The following is a 19,102-nucleotide window of genomic DNA, read 5'->3' as shown; positions in this document are numbered from 1 at the left end:
CTTGTGAAGCAAAAGTCTGTTAATAAAGACAGCTTACGAGGGGAACGGTAAACAAAAAGAGAAAAGACAAGTGATGCAAAGGCAGTGTTTCAGTACCTCCCACCAGCAGACCAATGCCTGGCCAGTCACTGCAGAATGGCTACTTTGGAACAACTGTCCCATGGTTTGTTGCTGAGCATGATGTGATATGGCATGAAATATCCATTTGGTCAATTTGGGTCAGATGTTCCAGCTGTGTCCCCTTCTGAGCACTTCCCACTCTGATGGTTACACATTGCTGGCAAACTAAACTTCACCAAACTGCTCTGTTACTCCCCATCATGAAAGGATGAGAAGGGTGGGAGAAAGTACTATAGGGAAAAAAAAGTCTTCTCACATATGGAGAAAATGACAGTGGAATTCAAAGAAAAAGAAAGAGAAAAACAAGAAAAGATGTGCAGAAGCTAAGAGAAAACGATTATTCACTCCACCCCACCACTATGAAATTTTCAGCCACGTCCTGGGAAGCTAGGCCTCAAAAGTGTAGTGGTTGTTTGGGAGGATAGATGTTTTCTCAATGACAGCATCCCTTCCACTTTCTCTTTCTCTGTCTTTTTTTTTTTAATTATTTTTATTATTTTTTTATTAAAAAAAAATTAAATTATTTTTTTTATTTTTATTTTTAATTTTTTTTTTTTCTGGGTGTGATGACAAATGGTGTGCAATAACCCTTTGGTTGCTTTAGCTCTGCTGCCCTCTCATCCCTTCCTCTTGCCCACTCCCCACCTCGGGCAGTTAGGGGGCTTGTAGAGAGTCTTGATGATATGCAAGTACTGCTCCATAATAGCCCAAACATTGGTGAGATAAAAAGCTCTTCTAGCTCCAAGTGCAAAGCACAGCTATTTAGAGGCTACTGTGGGGAAAGTTAACAGGCTAGCACTTGCTCGACTGTTCTCTGGGATTGCAGAGAGGAAGAATAGAAGGTCTTAAGGCTGAACGAAATCACTGGTGTGACACCTCCACTGTTTTAGCCACTCAATCAGAACACAGCACCATATTGCCTATGGTGAAGACAATTGCCTCCATCACAGCCAGAGCCAGTACAGCCTGTTTCCCCCACTCCCTCTCCTGGTCTACTCTGGGGCCATTTTCTTCACGAGCCTCCCCGTCCAGCACAGCCGCCCCCAGAGCAGAAGGAATTGCCGCCCCTCCTCTCACCTTCCTCTCTCTGCCCTGCTGCCCCCTTCCCAGGAACCTGTGTGGCTGCTGCCCTTCCAGGGCCTCCTACATCTCTGGCTCCTCAGTGGAGGCCCGCAATGACAACATGCCGTCTTCAGCAGGCTGTGCACTGAGGCCGAGATGGCACGCCAGGACAGAGAGGCAGCAAAGCTGGGCCTGATGGCCAGGGGCCCTGCAGAACTCATGAACACCTCCATCAGGTGTGAGTGACAGTGCTTTCCCAAGGGGCCCTACACCCCAGTTGCCCCACATGCCAACTGATGTCCCCAGAGCAACTGCATTGGTCCTGACAGCAGGTGTCTGGAGTGTCTACAGGGAAAAGAAAACTAAGCAGTGAAGATTGGGATGAAGCAGAAGTTTAATATTAGAGTCAATACAGGGAAATGAGGTCACTCTCTGAAGAGGCCCTAATTCAGATAGCCAGCAGCTTTAGCAGGGGAAGCACCTCCTGCCACAGAAGCGGCTGCCCAAGCCGGAGAGCCCAAAGCCCCCGGACGAGATGGGCACTCCCTGAGAGCTGAGGATGCTGCCAACAGCAGCAGAGGTGGAGGATCCCACGGCGGTGTTCTGCGGGAAGGAGCTGAGGATGGGGCCGGGCAGGGTCACCACCACGGGAGAGGGCTGGATGACGACGGTGGAGTCCTGGCACTGCTGGACACAGGGCTCATTGCAGCTGTTGGCCAGCGGGGTCGGGCCACAGGGTCCGCATGGCAGGCACGGCAGGCACCGGTTGTAGCAGGACATATCTCGGGGCAGGACGTGCACCTGGAGGGAGGGAGGGACAGGAGGAGCACATAGGTGAGAGTGGAGCATCATACTGCCCACCAAGAGAGAGCCATGGCACATGATGTTTCGTGAACTGGCAGCCGTGTAAGGAGGCCCACAGCCTTTCTCTTCCCTCGGTCTGCAGTGTCCTTGGTAAGAATGTCAATATCCACAAAGATCCCCACATAGCCCATAGCGTCAGATACACCTCATCCAAGCCCCAGCTCCTCTCCATGACACACCTGCCGATCCCTTCCCTCTCCCATGGCTAGTGCTCCCAAGATACAGAAATCTATGAAGGTGCAGGCATCTGCTAACAAATCTCCAGGGAAGAAGAAGAGGGGAAAGGGCTGCAGACTCACCTTGATCCCAAGAAGATGGAGGAGGCAGGAGTGGATGAAGACACAGAGGAAATGGGGCTGCTTTTATACCTCCCGTGCACTGCCTCAGGCCCACAATCACTCTGTGCAGGCCGTAATTTTCCATCAGACTCACCTCAAATGCAAAATAGGTTTCCTAATGGCACAGATTTTGTTTTGGTTTCCATCAACTCTGCCATTTCATTTCCTCATTTTTGACATGCCTATTTTACCATACAGGCTACTTTCTAGTGGTGCTATGAGAGACCCAAGTAATACCCCAGCAGGATCACATCAGTATGGGCAAAAAAGGAGCCCGAGTGCAGGAGTGGTTGCATTCAGGCAGAGGACAGGACATTGTTTGGTGCACTTTGGCGGAATGGTTGGTGATCTGTTTTGCAGGAAGAGGCCCCGCTCCTCCTGGACCTGCAATCCTCAGCAGAACACCAAAGGTCCTGTTCATTAAGGATGCGCCACAAGCTTCTCTCTCCTCCCTCCCTCATGGCTCCATCCAATGGCCACTGGTCTTTGCCTCCCCAGGCATCCAGGCTGTGCCAATGCTTTCAGCTGTCTGCCTTGATGCCATTACCACTTCCACTAACTTGGGAGGAGACAGCGACTGGGGGCCCGCTGGTGCACTCTGGTGCAGGGCTGCCACAAGGGGAGACCTAGACAGCCTGCGGGAATGGGCCCTCAGGAACCTCAAGGCAATCTAGAAGGACAAAAGGCAGGTCCTGCACAGGATGGGGAACAAACTCTTGCAGCACTGCAGACTGGGGACTGAACTACCCTCTGATCCTGCGTCCCCTGGACCTCCTCTGAGTAGGTCTGCCCCCAGAGTAGGGTCAGACATGAAGGGTGGAAGGCAAGGGACACACAGGCCTCACCGTCCTGGCCAAAGAGATGGGGCTGTGTGTAGGAGCTCTCCTGAGTGCTTTCTGGAGGGAAAGAAAGGCTTGCAGAAAACATCTTCCCCCTTGCTGGGACTCGTCTCTGGGTCCCAGGCAATACGTCTTCTCCTAGCATGAGAGCTTCAGCACACATCCTCTGCCATGTCCCAAAGCCCTCCTCAGGCAACAGAACAAGCCAGCACCACTGGGGGGACAAGGAAGCTCCCACTCAAGAAGCGAGGGCTGGCAGGAATGGGCACTGTCACGCAGCTGGGCATGCTCAGCGAGGGGACTTGCTCACAAGGGCCCTGGCTACAGAAACACCTCCCAGACTCCATCAAGGAGGCAATGCATCCCTGCTGCATGAACAAAGCACTTCCCTGCCCTGCAGACATGGGAGGCAGCTGGGACACACCCCAGGAGGGCAAGGGAATGCCTTCAGCAGGCAAACTTTCTGGGACAGACTCTCCCTGCCCAGGACGAGTCACGCTCTAATTTGGGATTGGCCACGTGCCACACTTTTGGCATGAAGCCAAGCCAGAGTGCCTGCTCTCTGCAGGCCTGAGCACCATACGTGCCAAATTCCCTTCTGGCCCAGCAGCTCCATCTGAGCCTGAGCTCAAACTGTGCCACCCTCCAGGCACCCCAACAGCCATCACCCTGCAGCATGACCTTCTGACCAGAACTCTCATAACTCCAGAAGATCACAGGATCACTGGAAAACTTTGCACAATAGGGCATGTCTTTGTGTGCGCTGCTGGTCAGGGAATGCATCCAGCCAAAGTGCATGTTACGGCAAGGGGAGTGGTGGAGCAAGACACTGTCCTGGTGAATAACTCAGTCCTCTGGTAGTGAGAAGGGACCCGATTCCCCAGGACTTTCTGGGCATCATTGTGCTCAGGAGAGCAACCTTTGCCTTCCTCACAGCAGCTGACAACATGGCTTGCCTAAAGAGCCCAGGAGACAGCCACAAGAGGGAACAAGGCCAAACAAGAGACAACTCCAGAAGGAGCTGTCTTGTGCCAGGTTATTTCAAAACTGCAGCACAGCCCATCTGCCTATGCAGGCAATGAGCTGTGACTGGTGGAGCAGGCTGGGAGCCAGGCCAAGTTGTAGAAGGATGTGCTGTGTCCTCAGGCGAGGGAGGCTTTGGTCATCCAGGAGGCTTTGGTCATCCAGGAGGGCTCTGCATAGACAGAAGGATATGCAGCACTTGGGACTCATCTTCTACCCCTTCTGACCTACTCTATGGTGGTTTTACTCAGCTGGGCAGCTGAGCTGCATCACAACCACTCTCTAATTCCCCCGCCTTAAAGGGAAGGGGGAGGAAATGCGATGAAAAGGGATCAAGGGTTGAGATAAAAACAGAGAGATCTATCACCAGTTATAGCCACAGACAAGACAGACTCAGAATAGGGAGATTAATGTCATTTATTACCTATTACTAACAAGCTAGTGCAGTGAGAAACTGGAGTCAAACTAAAACCACCTTCACCCCCAGCCACCATCTTCGTCGTTCTTCCTCCAGGTGGCGCAGGGGAACATGCAGTGGGGGCTGTGGTCAGTCCGTAACATTTCGACTCCGCCCCTCCTTCACAGTAACTCTCTGCCCTTGTTCCAATGTGGGGTCCCTCCCACAGGATTTAGTCCCTCCTGAATTGATCCTGCGTGGGCTTCTCATAGGCAGCAGCTCTTCAAGAACTGCTGCAAATATGGGTCTGTACCACAGGGTCCATCCATCAGGAAGAAACAGCTCCAGCATGGGTTCCCCCACGGGCGGCAGCTCCCCCCAGAACCCCTGCTCCTGCGTGGGGTCCTGTCCATGGGCTGCAGCTCTGGCCCAGGGCCTGCTCCACTGTGGTCCTCTCCATGGGCCACAGCCTCCTTCGGGCAAGGACCACCTGCTCCACTGGGGGATCCTCCATGGGCTAGTGTGGAGATGTGCTGCGCCATGGTACCCATGGGCTGCAGGGGGACAGCCTGCTCCACCAGAGGCCTCTCCACGGGCCACAGGGGAACTTCTGACTGAATGGAGTCAAATCCAGCTGTTGACGAGTGGTGCTCCCCAGGGTTTTTGGTGTTGGGGCCATCGTCTTTAATATCTTTGTTTAAAGACATCATAGCCCTGGAGTGTGTCCAGAGAAGGGCTACAAAGCTGTGAAGGGTCTGGAGCGCAAGTCCTGTGAGGAGCAGCTGTGGAAACTGGGGTTGTTTAGTCTGGAGAAGAGGAGGCTCAGGGGAGATGTTACTGCCCTCTACAACTACCTGAAAGGAGCTGGGGGTTGGCCTCTTCTCACAGATAACTCGTGGCAGGACTAGAGGGAATGGCCTCAGGTTGCACCAGGGGAAGTTCAGGTTGGAAATGAGGAGAAATTTATTCTCAGAAAGAATAGTCAGACATTGGAAGGGGCTGTCCTGGGGCGGTGGGGGAGCGACCATCCCAGGGGGTGTTTAAAGAAAGGTTGGCTGTGGTACTTGGGGACATGCTTTAGTGGATGATATTGGTGATAGGAGGTGCTTGGACCAGATGATCTTGGAGGTCTTTTCCAACCTTAATGATTCCATGATTCTATGAGTCCGCTTTAGGACCTGGAGCACCTCCTCCCTCTCCTTCTTCACTGAGCTTGGTGTCTGCAGGGCTGTTTCTCACTCCTCGCTGTCCCAGCTGCTGTTGTGCCGGAGTAGTTTTCCTTTTCTTAATTCTGCTCTCACACAGCCAAAAAAACATTGCATATTGGCTTGGCTCTGGACAGCAGCAGGCCAGTTTGGAGCCACTTGAAACTGGCTCTTATCTAACATGGGGCAGCTTCTGAGTCTGCTCAGCGCTGAGAAAAGAAGAATGAGACAGGATCTTAATAATGTTTACAAATATCTTAAGTGTGGGAGATGGAGGGAATTGGCCAATCATTTTTCAGTGGTTTGTGGGGACAGGGCCAGGGGCAATGGCTAAAAAATGGCTCACAGGAAGTTCCGCACCAACATGCAAAAGAACTTTTTCATGGTAAGGGTGATGGAGCGCTGGAATAGCCAGGCCAGGGAGGTTATGAAGTCTCCTTCTCTGGAGAAATTCAAGTCCTGTTTGGATGCCTACAAGGGCAACCTGCTCTAGGGAAACTGCTTAGGTAGGGGGGTTGGAACCGATGATCTCTAGAAAACCATTCCAACCCCTACAATTCTGTGATTCCGTGATTCTGGACACCTCTGACAGAGGCCACCCCTGAAGAACCCCGTTACCAAAACCTTGCCACGGAAACCCAAAACACCCTCCAGCACTTAGGACTCATCTGCTGCCCTACTGATGTGTCCCCACTCAGGGAAATGCTTGACCTCTCATCCTGTTACTTAAAAGCAGATTCTGATGCCAAATGGGCAAATCAAAAATGAGGAAATGAAATGACAGAGTTGACAGAAACCAAAGCACAACCTGTGCCATTAGGAAGGCTATTTTGCATTTGAGGTGAGTCTGCTAGAAAATTACGGCCTGCGTAGAGTGACTGTGGGCCTGGGGCGATGCAGGAGAGGTATAAAAAAGGCCCCATCTCCTCACTCTCTTCATCCACTCCTCTCACCTCCATCTCCCTGGGAACAAGGTGAGTCTTAAAGCTCCTCTCTTTCTCCTCTTTTACATCCCTGGGGATTGTCTCACAACATACCTGCACCTTCCTTCTCTGTTGGGTCTTGTGGTTGCTAGTCATGGGCAAGGGAAGGGGTCAGCAGGCGTGTCATGAAGTGAAGCTGTGGCTTGGCTGACATACGTCCCGAGATACAGGCTTGTTAGGGAGCTTATTCGGCCTGGACGTTCTTGCCAAGGACACTGGGGCCAAAAGAAAGGAGAAGGCTGAGGGCCTTCTTTCACAGCTGCCAGCTCCCCAGGTAGCATTTGCTGTTGCTCTCCAGTGGTGGGCTGGCAGACTGCTCCTCTCTCACCAACAATATTCCTCTGGGGCCTCACTCCCACCAGGTGCACGTCCTGCCCCGAGATATGTCCTGCTACAACCAGTGCCTGCCATGCCTGCCATGCGGACCCTGTGGCCCGACCCCGCTGGCCAACAGCTGCAATGAGCCCTGTGTCCAGCAGTGCCAGGACTCCACCGTCGTCATCCAGCCCTCTCCCGTGGTGGTGACCCTGCCCGGCCCCATCCTCAGCTCCTTCCCGCAGAACACCGCCGTGGGATCCTCCACCTCCGCTGCCGTTGGCAGCATCCTCAGCTCTCAGGGAGTGCCCATCTCGTCCGGGGGCTTTGGGCTCTCCGGCTTGGGCAGCCGCTACTGTGGCAGGAGGTGCTTCCCGTGCTAAAGCTGCTGGTGATGGCCCGGGAGGAAGACCACCAGGGACCCAGACGTTGGTAGCGGACTGGGCACGGAGCATAGGCTTCTTGTGTTCAGGGTGGCCAAACCTCTCCATCACCCCTTGGAAGAGGATGGCTCTCTCAGAGAGCATGGCCCATGTCTCCCTTTCCCCTCCTCCACTCTCTCCTTTCCCACCTGTGTCCTTGTTACTCACCGCAGCTCCACTGTGCTCTGAATCACACAACGTCATCGCTGAGAGGACCTGCTGGCCCTTCTCCCGCAGTGGAGCAGACAGGTGGCCAAATGGTAGCCTGCCCACCATGGGCACACAGCTCACACTCTCGTCTGCCCCTGGTGATTCCTGCACTTAGGCCCCCTCTCGGAGTGACCTCCTTTCCCCCGTTTGACTCTAATATTAAAGTTCTGCTGCATCCCAGCCTTTGCCTCTGAGTTGTCTTTCCCCTGCAGCTGCTTTTCCAGGATGCCTGGGGAGAGAGGTGTTGCTCATGGGTAGTTCTGGGAGCAGGTGATTGCTGATGCTCATTCTTAGCAATTATTAACACAGACTTGCATTCAATATGCTTCTTCATGCTTCAGGTCACCCTCTGGATTTTAAATATGTCGTTACTTAGAGCTGGATGGATTTATCCAACGTAGTTGAGTGGCCTCTGTGCATTTTGGTGTGCACACTGTTTCTTCTTCTCTGATAAGCACACCAGCATGAAGCAAGTAGTAAAGAACGAGGGATGACTATGTCCTTGACAAGGTGGAGGGCATAGCTGCCCAGGAGAAGACAGGAAATCCCCTCCTAACAACAACACTGCAGAACTTGCTGTTCTTGGTCAAAGTCTGTCTTGCTACACAGCTCCAAACTGGGCACAGTGTTCTTGATGCATTTGGAGGAGTGCCGAGCAGAGTGGGATTGTCACTGCCCTCAATGACACCAAGCTTAGTGGTGCAGCTGATAGAAAAGAAGGAAGAGATGCCATTCAAAGGGACCTCCTCAGGCTGGGGAAGTGGGCCTGTGTTAACCGCATGAGGTTCAACAAGTCTAAGTGCAAGGTGCTGCACCTGGCTCAGGGCAATCCCAGACAGGAGTACAGACAGGGAGAAAAACTCATCGAGAGCAGCCATGTGGAGAGAGACTTGGAGAGAGACTTTACCCTACTCTGCCCTTGTGAGGCCACATTTTGACTAGTGAGTCCAGGTCTGGGGCCTCAGGCACAAGAACGATGTGGACTTCTTAGAGTGAGTCCAGAGTAGGGTAAAATATGATCAGACGGCTGGAGCACCTCTCCTCTGAAGAAAGGCTGAGAGAGTTCAAGAAGTTCAGCCTGGAGAAGAGAAGGCTCTGGGGAAACCTCATTGTGACCTTTCAGTACTTAAAGGGGTCTCAGAAAAAAAGATTGAGAAGAACTTTTTACTTGGGTAGAAAATGATAGGGCAAGGGGTAATGGTCTTAAACTAAAAGAGGACAGATTTAGACTAGACCTTAAGAGGAAATCTTCACTGTAAGGGTAGTGAGGCACTGGACCAGGTTGCCAAGAGAAGCTGTGGATGCCCCATCCCTGGAAGTGTTTAAGGCCGTTCTGGATGGGGCCTTGGCCAATCTGATACAGCAAGTGGCGTCCCTGTCTGTGGCAGGGGGCTTAGAGTTAGATGATCATTAAGGTCTCTTCCAGCCCGAGTCCATAAATGATTCTATAATTCTTGAGCTCCTGACTATGCTTCTGCTCGTGCAGCCCAGAATGTCATTGGTGTCTTCGGTGTCTCGGAGCACTGCTGGGAGTCACTTCTCTTTGGGTGGGTTTACCACCCAAGTAACTTTTCCTGGGCCAGGTTTTGGTCTGCTGCCATAGAGGGGCTGCAAGACAGGTGATGTGGCATGAGGGCAGGCTGGCAGGAAGGCATCTGCCAGACTGGGCTCTGGGTGACTACGGTGTTGCTTTGGGGAGCTCATGGATGGCCCTTAGAGACACTCAGTCAGCACCCGCTGCCTCTCCTCCTGCCCTCGGTCACTCCCTGCCTCCCTCTTCCCCACAAAGTTTTGCAGACAGCCCAGGGAACAGATGGAAGGAGTAGGGGGAGGAGGACATGCACTGCCTGTGAACCTGTCTGGTGGCTTGATGCCCAGCAAGGATCTAAGCACCCACCACCCACTCACTCACATCGCAGCCACAGTGGAATAGGGGTGGCAGTTGGAAGACCAAGAGACAGAAAAAACTCCCCAGTCAATATAAAGACATTTTAAGAAGGGCATGAGAAAAAAGGAGAAAAAACTAATGATGCAAAGGCTGTGTCTGACCACCTTCCACCAACAGACCAATGCCAATGAGGTCTCTGCAGGATGGCTACTTTGGAAGAACTGTCCTGCCGTTTTGTTGCCGGGCATGATACTCTATCGTATGCAATATCCCTTTGGTCGATTTGGGTCAGCTGTCCTAACTGTGTCCCCTCCTGAAAACTTCCCCGCCCCTAGCCTGCTCTGTGAGGGTGCAGAGGGGGAAACATAGAAGGCCTTGACGCTGAGCTCAATCGTTGGAGTGTCACCTCTGCTGTTTTAGCCACACAATCAGAACACAGCACCATATTGCCTATGGTGAAGACAATTGCCTCCATCACAGCCAGAGCCAGTACAGCCTGCTTCCCCCACTCCCTCTCCTGGTCTGTTCCGGGGCCATTTTCTGCACGAGCCTCCCCGCCCAGCACAGCTGCCCCCAGAGCAGAAGGAATTGCCGCCCCTCCTCTCACCTTCCTCTCTCTGCCCTGCTGCCCCCTTTCCAGGAACCTGTGTGGCTGCTGCCCTTCCAGGGCCTCCTACAGCTCTGGCTCCTCAGTGGAGGCCCGCGATGACAACATGCCGTCTTCAGCAGGCTGTGCAATGAGGCCGAGATGGCACGCCAGGACAGAGAGGCAGCAAAGCTGGGCCTGATGGCCAGGGGCCCTGCAGAACTCATGGGCACCTCCCTCATGTGTGAGTGACAGTGCTTTCCCAAGGGGCCTGTACTGCACAGGGCCTCACCCTTTGGGAAAGTGAATGGACCCTTGTGCCCAACACACCCACTGAAGTCCCCAGAGCAACTGCATTGCTCCTGACAGAAGGTGTCTGGAGTGTCTGCAGGGGAAGGAAAACTCAGAGGCACAGGCTGGGATGCAGAAAAAGTTTAATATTAGGGTCAAAAATGGAAACGAGGTTGCTTCAAGAGGATGCCCCAGTGCAGGAAGCACCAGGGGCAGATGAGAGCACGAGCTGCGTGGACATCGTGGGCATCCTGCAAGATATCTATCTGCCCACTGCGCTGAGGGAGAAGGGCCAGCAAGTCCACTCAATGATGACATTGTGGGATTCAGAGCACGGTGGAGCTGCAGTGAGTAACAAGGACACAGGATGAGAGGTCTAGCATTTCCCTGAGCGGGAACACGTCAGTAGGGCAGCAGATGAGTCCTAAGTGCTGGAGGGTGTTTTGGGTTTCCGTGGCAAGGTTTTGGTATCAGGGTTCTGCTTTGGTGGCCTCTGTGAGAAATGTCCATCAGCAAGTAGAAGAGGGTGGCTGGGTAGAGAAGGTGTTTTTAGTTTCTCACTCTAGCTTGTTAGTAATAGGTAATAAATGACATTAATCTCCCTATTCTGAGTCTGTCTTGTCTGTGGCTATAACTGGTGATAGATCTCTCTGTTTTTATCTCAACCCTTGATCCCTTTTCATCGCATTTCCTCCCCCTTCCCTTTAAGGCGGGGGAATTAGAGAGTGGTTGTGATGCAGCTCAGCTGCCCAGCTGAGTAAAACCACCATAGAGTAGGTCAGAAGGGGTAGAAGATGAGTCCCACGTGCTGGAGGGGTCCTGCATATCCTTCTGTCTATGTGGAGCCCTCCTGGATGACCAAAGCCTCCTTCGCCTGAGGACACAGCACATCCTTCTACAACTTGGCCTGGCTCCCAGCCTGCTCCACCAGTCACAGCTCATTGCCTGCATAGGCAGATGGGCTGTGCTGCAGTTTTGAAATAACCTGGCACAAGACAGCTCCTTTTTAATGACATGTTTTCTCTATCCTTGGCCTTGTTCCCTCTTGTGGCTGTCTCCTGGGTTCTTCAGGCAAGCCATGTTGTCAGCTGCTGTGAGGAAGGCAAAGGTTACTCTCCTGAGCACAATGATGCCCAGCAAGTCCTGGGGAATCAGGCCACTTCTCACTACCAGAGGACTGAGTTGTTCACCGGGACAGTGTCTTGCTCCACCACTCTCCTTTCCGTACCATGCACTTTGGCTGGATTCATTCCCTGACGGGCAGACACCCAAAGACATGCCCTATTGTGCAAAGTGTGCCAACGATCCTGTGATGTGTGTCCCAACTTCCTCCCATGTCTGCAGGGCAGGGAAGTGCTTTGATCATGCAGCAGGGATGCATTGCCTCCTTGATGGAATCTGGGACATGTTTCTGTAGCCAGGGCCCTTGTGAGCAAGTCCCCTCACTGAGCATGCCTAGCCGCGTGGCAGTGCCCATTCCTGCCAGCAATTGCTTGTTGAGAGGCAGCTTCCTTATCCCCCCAGTGGTGCTGGCTTGTTCTGTTGCCTGTGGAGGGCTTTGGGACATGGCAGAAGATGTCTGCTGAAGCTCTCATGCTAGGAGAAGACGTATTGCCTGGGACCTAGAGACAAGTCCCAGCAAGGGGGAAGATGTTTTCTGTAACCCTTTCATTCCCATCCACAAAGCATCAGAAGAGCTCCTACACACAGCCCCATCACTTTGGCCAGGAGGGTGAGCCCTGTATGTCCCTTCTCCCTACCGTCCATGTCTGAGCCTGCCCCTTGGGCAGACCTACTCAGAGGAAGTCCGCAGGCAGCTCTTGGGCAGCTTCTGGACACTTCTCATAGAGGATACCCAAGTAGAACCCCATTACCAAAAACATTACCATGGACACCGAATACACCCTCCAGCACATAGGACTCATCTGCTGCCCTACTGATGTGTCCCCACTCAGGGAAATGCTTGACCTCTCATCCTGTTACTTAAAAGCAGATTCTGATGCCAAATGGGCAAATCAAAAATGAGGAAATGAAATGACAGAGTTGACAGAAACCAAAGCACAACCTGTGCCATTAGGAAGGCTATTTTGCATTTGAGGTGAGTCTGCTAGAAAATTACGGCCTGCGTAGAGTGACTGTGGGCCTGGGGCGATGCAGGAGAGGTATAAAAAAGGCCCCATCTCCTCACTCTCTTCATCCACTCCTCTCACCTCCATCTCCCTGGGAACAAGGTGAGTCTTAAAGCTCCTCTCTTTCTCCTCTTTTACATCCCTGGGGATTGTCTCACAACATACCTGCACCTTCCTTCTCTGTTGGGTCTTGTGGTTGCTAGTCATGGGCAAGGGAAGGGGTCAGCAGGCGTGTCATGAAGTGAAGCTGTGGCTTGGCTGACATACGTCCCGAGATACAGGCTTGTTAGGGAGCTTATTCGGCCTGGACGTTCTTGCCAAGGACATTGGGGCCAAAGGAAAGGAGAAGGCTGAGGGCCTCCTTTCACAGCTGCCAGCTCCCCAAGTAGCATTTGCTGTTGCTCTCCAGTGGTGGGCTGGCAGACTGCTCCTCTCTCACCAACAATATTCCTCTGGGGCCTCACTCCCACCAGGTGCACGTCCTGCCCCGAGATATGTCCTGCTACAACCAGTGCCTGCCGTGCCTGCCATGCGGACCCTGTGGCCCGACCCCGCTGGCCAACAGCTGCAATGAGCCCTGTGTCCAGCAGTGCCAGGACTCCACCGTCGTCATCCAGCCCTCTCCCGTGGTGGTGACCCTGCCCGGCCCCATCCTCAGCTCCTTCCCGCAGAACACCGCCGTGGGATCCTCCACCTCCGCTGCTGTTGGCAGCATCCTCAGCTCTCAGGGAGTGCCCATCTCGTCCGGGGGCTTTGGGCTCTCCGGCTTGGGCAGCCGCTACTGTGGCAGGAGGTGCTTCCCGTGCTAAAGCTGCTGGTGATGGCCCGGGAGGAAGACCACCAGGGACCCAGACGTTGGTAGCGGACTGGGCACAGAGCATAGGCTTCTTGTGTTCAGGGTGGCCAAACCTCTCCATCACCCCTTGGAAGAGGATGGCTCTCTCAGAGAGCATGGCCCATGTCTGCCTTTCCCCTCCTCCACTCTCTCCTTTCCCACCCGTGTCCTTGTTACTCACCGCAGCTCCACTGTGCTTTGAATCCCACAATGTCATCACTGAGTGGACTTGCTGGCCCTTCTCCCTCAGCGCAGTGGGCAGATAGATATCTTGCAGGATGCCCACGATGTCCACGCAGCTCGTGCTCTCATCTGCCCCTGGTGCTTCCTGCACTGGGGCATCCTCTTGAAGCAACCTCGTTTCCATTTTTGACCCTAATATTAAACTTTTTCTGCATCCCAGCCTGTGCCTCTGAGTTTTCCTTCCCCTGCAGACACTCCAGACACCTTCTGTCAGGAGCAATGCAGTTGCTCTGGGGACTTCAGTGGGTGTGTTGGGCACAAGGGTCCATTCACTTTCCCAAAGGGTGAGGCCCTGTGCAGTACAGGCCCCTTGGGAAAGCACTGTCACTCACACATGAGGGAGGTGCCCATGAGTTCTGCAGGGCCCCTGGCCATCAGGCCCAGCTTTGCTGCCTCTCTGTCCTGGCGTGCCATCTCGGCCTCATTGCACAGCCTGCTGAAGACGGCATGTTGTCATCGCGGGCCTCCACTGAGGAGCCAGAGCTGTAGGAGGCCCTGGAAGGGCAGCAGCCACACAGGTTCCTGGAAAGGGGGCAGCAGGGCAGAGAGAGGAAGGTGAGAGGAGGGGCGGCAATTCCTTCTGCTCTGGGGGCAGCTGTGCTGGGCGGGGAGGCTCGTGCAGAAAATGGCCCCGGAACAGACCAGGAGAGGGAGTGGGGGAAGCAGGCTGTACTGGCTCTGGCTGTGATGGAGGCAATTGTCTTCACCATAGGCAATATGGTGCTGTGTTCTGATTGTGTGGCTAAAACAGCAGAGGTGACACTCCAACGATTGAGCTCAGCGTCAAGGCCTTCTATGTTTCCCCCTCTGCACCCTCACAGAGCAGGCTAGGGGCGGGGAAGTTTTCAGGAGGGGACACAGTTAGGACAGCTGACCCAAATCGACCAAAGGGATATTGCATACGATAGAGTATCATGCCCGGCAACAAAACGGCAGGACAGTTCTTCCAAAGTAGCCATCCTGCAGAGACCTCATTGGCATTGGTCTGTTGGTGGAAGGTGGTCAGACACAGCCTTTGCATCATTAGTTTTTTCTCCTTTTTTCTCATGCCCTTCTTAAAATGTCTTTATATTGACTGGGGAGTTTTTCTGTCTCTTGGTCTTCCAACTGCCACCCCTATTCCACTGTGGCTGCGATGTGAGTGAGTGGGTGGTGGGTGCTTAGATCCTTGCTGGGCATCAAGCCACCAGACAGGTTCACAGGCAGTGCATGTCCTCCTCCCCCTACTCCTTCCATCTGTTCCCTGGGCTGTCTGCAAAACTTTGTGGGGAAGAGGGAGGCAGGGAGTGACCGAGGGCAGGAGGAGAGGCAGCGGGTGCTGACTGAGTGTCTCTAAGGGCCATCCATGAGCTCCCCAAAGCAACACCGTAGTCACCCAGAGCCCAGTCTGGCAGATGCCTTCCTGCCAGCCTGCCCTCATGCCACATCACCTGTCTTGCAGCCCCTCTATGGCAGCAGACCAAAACCTGGCCCAGGAAAAGTTACTTGGGTGGTAAACCCACCCAAAGAGAAGTGACTCCCAGCAGTGCTCCGAGACACCGAAGACACCAATGACATTCTGGGCTGCACGAGCAGAAGCATAGTCAGGAGCTCAAGAATTATAGAATCATTTATGGACTCGGGCTGGAAGAGACCTTAATGATCATCTAACTCTAAGCCCCCTGCCACAGACAGGGACGCCACTTGCTGTATCAGATTGGCCAAGGCCCCATCCAGAACGGCCTTAAACACTTCCAGGGATGGGGCATCCACAGCTTCTCTTGGCAACCTGGTCCAGTGCCTCACTACCCTTACAGTGAAGATTTCCTCTTAAGGTCTAGTCTAAATCTGTCCTCTTTTAGTTTAAGACCATTACCCCTTGCCCTATCATTTTCTACCCAAGTAAAAAGTTCTTCTCAATCTTTTTTTCTGAGACCCCTTTAAGTACTGAAAGGTCACAATGAGGTTTCCCCAGAGCCTTCTCTTCTCCAGGCTGAACTTCTTGAACTCTCTCAGCCTTTCTTCAGAGGAGAGGTGCTCCAGCCGTCTGATCATATTTTACCCTACTCTGGACTCACTCTAAGAAGTCCACATCGTTCTTGTGCCTGAGGCCCCAGACCTGGACTCACTAGTCAAAATGTGGCCTCACAAGGGCAGAGTAGGGTAAAGTCTCTCTCCAAGTCTCTCTCCACATGGCTGCTCTCGATGAGTTTTTCTCCCTGTCTGTACTCCTGTCTGGGATTGCCCTGAGCCAGGTGCAGCACCTTGCACTTAGACTTGTTGAACCTCATGCGGTTAACACAGGCCCACTTCCCCAGCCTGAGGAGGTCCCTTTGAATGGCATCTCTTCCTTCTTTTCTATCAGCTGCACCACTAAGCTTGGTGTCATTGAGGGCAGTGACAATCCCACTCTGCTCGGCACTCCTCCAAATGCATCAAGAACACTGTGCCCAGTTTGGAGCTGTGTAGCAAGACAGACTTTGACCAAGAACAGCAAGTTCTGCAGTGTTGTTGTTAGGAGGGGATTTCCTGTCTTCTCCTGGGCAGCTATGCCCTCCACCTTGTCAAGGACATAGTCATCCCTCGTTCTTTACTACTTGCTTCATGCTGGTGTGCTTATCAGAGAAGAAGAAACAGTGTGCACACCAAAATGCACAGAGGCCACTCAACTACGTTGGATAAATCCATCCAGCTCTAAGTAACGACATATTTAAAATCCAGAGGGTGACCTGAAGCATGAAGAAGCATATTGAATGCAAGTCTGTGTTAATAATTGCTAAGAATGAGCATCAGCAATCACCTGCTCCCAGAACTACCCATGAGCAACACCTCTCTCCCCAGGCATCCTGGAAAAGCAGCTGCAGGGGAAAGACAACTCAGAGGCAAAGGCTGGGATGCAGCAGAACTTTAATATTAGAGTCAAACGGGGGAAAGGAGGTCACTCCGAGAGGGGGCCTAAGTGCAGGAATCACCAGGGGCAGACGAGAGTGTGAGCTGTGTGGCCATGGTGGGCAGGCTACCATTTGGCCACCTGTCTGCTCCACTGCGGGAGAAGGGCCAGCAGGTCCTCTCAGCGATGACGTTGTGTGATTCAGAGCACAGTGGAGCTGCGGTGAGTAACAAGGACACAGGTGGGAAAGGAGAGAGTGGAGGAGGGGAAAGGGAGACATGGGCCATGCTCTCTGAGAGAGCCATCCTCTTCCAAGGGGTGATGGAGAGGTTTGGCCACCCTGAACACAAGAAGCCTATGCTCCGTGCCCAGTCCGCTACCAACGTCTGGGTCCCTGGTGGTCTTCCTCCCGGGCCATCACCAGCAGCTTTAGCACGGGAAGCACCTCCTGCCACAGTAGCGGCTGCCCAAGCCGGAGAGCCCAAAGCCCCCGGACGAGATGGGCACTCCCTGAGAGCTGAGGATGCTGCCAACGGCAGCGGAGGTGGAGGATCCCACGGCGGTGTTCTGCGGGAAGGAGCTGAGGATGGGGCCGGGCAGGGTCACCACCACGGGAGAGGGCTGGATGACGACGGTGGAGTCCTGGCACTGCTGGACACAGGGCTCATTGCAGCTGTTGGCCAGCGGGGTCGGGCCACAGGGTCCGCATGGCAGGCATGGCAGGCACTGGTTGTAGCAGGACATATCTCGGGGCAGGACGTGCACCTGGTGGGAGTGAGGCCCCAGAGGAATATTGTTGGTGAGAGAGGAGCAGTCTGCCAGCCCACCACTGGAGAGCAACAGCAAATGCTACCTGGGGAGCTGGCAGCTGTGAAAGAAGGCCCTCAGCCTTCTCCTTTCTTTTGGCCCCAGTGTCCTTGGCAAGAACGTCCAGGCCGAATAAGCTCCCTAACAAGCCTGTATCTCGGGACGTATGTCAGCCAAGCCACAGCTTCACTTCATGACACGCCTGCTGACCCCTTCCCTTGCCCATGACTAGCAACCACAAGACCCAACAGAGAAGGAAGGTGCAGGTATGTTGTGAGACAATCCCCAGGGATGTAAAAGAGGAGAAAGAGAGGAGCTTTAAGACTCACCTTGTTCCCAGGGAGATGGAGGTGAGAGGAGTGGATGAAGAGAGTGAGGAGATGGGGCCTTTTTTATACCTCTCCTGCATCGCCCCAGGCCCACAGTCACTCTACGCAGGCCGTAATTTTCTAGCAGACTCACCTCAAATGCAAAATAGCCTTCCTAATGGCACAGGTTGTGCTTTGGTTTCTGTCAACTCTGTCATTTCATTTCCTCATTTTTGATTTGCCCATTTGGCATCAGAATCTGCTTTTAAGTAACAGGATGAGAGGTCAAGCATTTCCCTGAGTGGGGACACATCAGTAGGGCAGCAGATGAGTCCTAAGTGCTGGAGGGTGTTTTGGGTTTCCGTGGCAAGGTTTTGGTAACGGGGTTCTTCAGGGGTGGCCTCTGTCAGAGGTGTCCAGAATCACGGAATCACAGAATTGTAGGGGTTGGAATGGTTTTCTAGAGATCATCGGTTCCAACCCCCCTACCTAAGCAGTTTCCCTAGAGCAGGTTGCCCTTGTAGGCATCCAAACAGGACTTGAATTTCTCCAGAGAAGGAGACTTCATAACCTCCCTGGCCTGGCTATTCCAGCGCTCCATCACCCTTACCATGAAAAAGTTCTTTTGCATGTTGGTGCGGAACTTCCTGTGAGCCATTTTTTAGCCATTGCCCCTGGCCCTGTCCCCACAAACCACTGAAAAATGATTGGCCAATTCCCTCCATCTCCCACACTTAAGATATTTGTAAACATTATTAAGATCCTGTCTCATTCTTCTTTTCTCAGCGCTGAGCAGACTCAGAAGCTGCCCCATGTTAGATAAGAGCCAGTTTCAAGTGGCTCCAAACTGGCCTGCTGCTGTCCAGAGCCAAGCCAATATGCAATGTTTTTTTGGCTGTGTGAGAGCAGAATTAAGAAAAGGAAAACTACTCCGGCACAACAGCAGCTGGGACAGCGAGGAGTGAGAAACAGCCCTGCAGACACCAAGCTCAGTGAAGAAGGAGAGGGAGGAGGTGCTCCAGGTCCTAAAGCGGACTCATAGAATCATGGAATCATTAAGGTTGGAAAAGACCTCCAAGATCATCTGGTCCAAGCACCTCCTATCACCAATATCATCCACTAAAGCATGTCCCCAAGTACCACAGCCAACCTTTCTTTAAACACCCCCTGGGATGGTCGCTCCCCCACCGCCCCAGGACAGCCCCTTCCAATGTCTGACTATTCTTTCTGAGAATAAATTTCTCCTCATTTCCAACCTGAACTTCCCCTGGTGCAACCTGAGGCCATTCCCTCTAGTCCTGCCACGAGTTATCTGTGAGAAGAGGCCAACCCCCAGCTCCTTTCAGGTAGTTGTAGAGGGCAGTAACA

General features: G+C 53.2%; 1 protein-coding gene and 3 pseudogenes across 1 annotated transcript; 2 read left to right on the top strand and 2 right to left on the bottom strand.

The window, feature by feature from the left end:
* Positions 1-1,647: 1,647 nt before the first annotated feature.
* LOC116498316 (feather keratin 1-like) lies at positions 1,648-2,177 on the bottom strand. The gene is made up of 2 exons (XM_032202552.1): positions 2,103-2,177; positions 1,648-1,983 (listed from the first exon to the last, which is right to left on the bottom strand). Exons 1-2 carry the CDS (start codon positions 2,175-2,177, stop codon positions 1,648-1,650), a joined length of 411 nt encoding a protein of 136 aa, XP_032058443.1.
* Positions 2,178-6,742: 4,565 nt separating this feature from the next.
* On the top strand, positions 6,743-7,529 carry LOC116498510 (annotated as a pseudogene).
* A 5,165-nt stretch (positions 7,530-12,694) lies between these two features.
* LOC116498508 lies at positions 12,695-13,481 on the top strand (annotated as a pseudogene).
* A 3,567-nt stretch (positions 13,482-17,048) lies between these two features.
* LOC116498509 lies at positions 17,049-17,835 on the bottom strand (annotated as a pseudogene).
* Between the last annotated feature and the right edge of the window lie 1,267 nt (positions 17,836-19,102).

Source organism: Aythya fuligula, chromosome 24 (assembly GCF_009819795.1).
Source record: "Aythya fuligula isolate bAytFul2 chromosome 24, bAytFul2.pri, whole genome shotgun sequence".
NCBI lineage: Eukaryota > Metazoa > Chordata > Aves > Anseriformes > Anatidae > Aythya > Aythya fuligula.
This window is presented reverse-complemented; position numbering and strand designations above follow the sequence as displayed.